Here is a 1,867-nt window from a genome sequence, read left to right as displayed (position 1 = left end):
GAAATTTAAATATAATTGATCAAGAATAACATGTAGCCCAAGTGGGAGATTGTTGGGATTTATTTATAAATCCAATAATAATTATGGGCTTACATATTATTATATATATTACGCTATTTAAGTAATGAGCTAATTATGTGATTAATTAAAGAGAGCCCATTAGAACCCAATTTGGTATGGACTTAATGAGAGGAAGCCCATTAGGTTATAATTAGGGTTTAATGGGAACCCTAATTACAACTCTATATAAAAAGACGACTAGGGTTATGGTTCCCACACACCAAAATCAATACGTTCATTCTCTCCCCATTGGAAGGACATCAAGAATTTTGCGTTGAGGAAAGCCATAATTTCGGATCTACGTTTCATACTTAAGCCTAACTAATGGAGACGAGTACATGTATTCTTATTCGTATGTTCTTAATAATTCATTGCGATAATCTTCATTTTTTCCAACCATAAACTCTCATTATTTTCGTAAATCTTAATTGATTGAAGGAAAAAAAGCAAACAGTAGGAAATCTATGTTTTAGGATTTAACTCCTTTTACATAAATCATGCATTTCAGGGTTAACTAATTATGGTCACTTACGGCATTTACGAATTCCTCGTCATCTTCAAGATCCTTCATAGATTCCGGCAAAAGGCAAGCTTCAACTTCCATACTTCCCCCACCATTCCTACCTGGATACATCGTCATTTTCCCATCGGCCTTGTTTGCGCCACCGCTTCTCGCCGCCACTGCTTTCCCCAGCCCAAATTCACACCCGAACATATCAAACCTTGGCGAGCTCCCAATGTGTACAACGTTTGAATGGAACAACTCACTCAATTTATATATCACTGGTTTCTTACACCAAGACTCCACCGACTTTTCCACCGCCGTATTGTCATGGTTCGCAACTGCTTGTTGTAACTGGAGGGCCGCCCACCCGAGACCGTGAGCCATCAGATCCTCCACCCTTGCTGTTCCCCTCACTGTTTGAATCGGGTTACCAAAATAATCGTCGGATAGAGGTGGGTTCAGCCGACGCCGGTTGTTAATAACAAGTTTACAAATGGTTTCACTGTCGCTGGATTGGCGTCGGACTCGTGTTACGCATCTCCACAAAAGTGCCGTCACCGCCTGTAAACTTGAGATTTTATGGGTATTGCATTCTGCGTTTGCTTTTTCTTTGAGTCTAGAGACGGTGGCTGATGAGAAATGGAAGAATCTCTCTTTAAACTGTGGACGTTCGAATCGTTCAATGAATTGATCGAGGTGCGTAAATGGAAGCTTTATAATGGGTTTGTATCCTTGGATGGCCGATCGTCTGAAACAACGTTTTTGCTCTTTGGATCTGAAAGTTTCACTCCAAGCAGCCATGAAATGCCAGAAAGATGTTCCGTCGGCGATAAGGTGGTTGATAGAGCCGCCGATGAAGATCCCGTCGTTAAGTTCAGTCACCTGAATGGATAACAAAGGTAATGTATGACCATCATGGTTGATGACATTATTAAGGTCAAAGAAGGAATGGACAACTGAAGGGACGTGGGTAGACATTATGATGTCGGAGATATTTAGGTCCACCGTCGCATAAACGAACTTGACGCCGGGGCTGTTTTCAGGGTCTATGTAGATGACATAGGAAGGTGGGTTTTTTTCTTTTCGAGTGGCTAAACGGGCTGCGAGAGGGTAAAATTGAGTGAGGGTGGCGGAGAGAGATMGCCGGAGTTCATCCAAATAAGTGGTTACGGAAAAATCTTGATTTTCCGGTGGTGGTTTTGCAAAAAGGAGACCCTTTTGGCTGTAGTTGGCGTTAAGGAAGGGGAGCTCAAAGGGTGTGAAGTGGATGGGTTGGTTGGCATCGACGGAGAGACTGTCGTC

At 42.3% G+C, this 1,867-nt stretch overlaps 1 protein-coding gene across 1 annotated transcript in view; it reads right to left on the bottom strand.

Annotated features, from left to right (window-relative positions):
* Window positions 1-514: 514 nt before the first annotated feature.
* LOC112514144 (uncharacterized acetyltransferase At3g50280-like) overlaps window positions 515-1,867 on the bottom strand; it is a 4,611-nt gene continuing 3,258 nt past the window's right edge. The window contains exon 2 of the mRNA XM_025120476.1: window positions 515-1,859. Coding sequence (XP_024976244.1) covers window positions 575-1,859 — 1,285 coding nt within the window. The 3' untranslated portion in view covers window positions 515-574. The remainder of the gene's footprint in view (window positions 1,860-1,867) is intronic.

The sequence above is a fragment of the Cynara cardunculus genome (assembly GCF_001531365.2).
Source record: "Cynara cardunculus var. scolymus isolate 2C chromosome LG 6, CcrdV1, whole genome shotgun sequence".
In the NCBI taxonomy this organism is placed as follows: Eukaryota; Viridiplantae; Streptophyta; class Magnoliopsida; order Asterales; family Asteraceae; genus Cynara; species Cynara cardunculus.
Note: the sequence above shows the minus strand (reverse complement) of the source record. Positions and strands in the feature narration are given on the sequence as shown.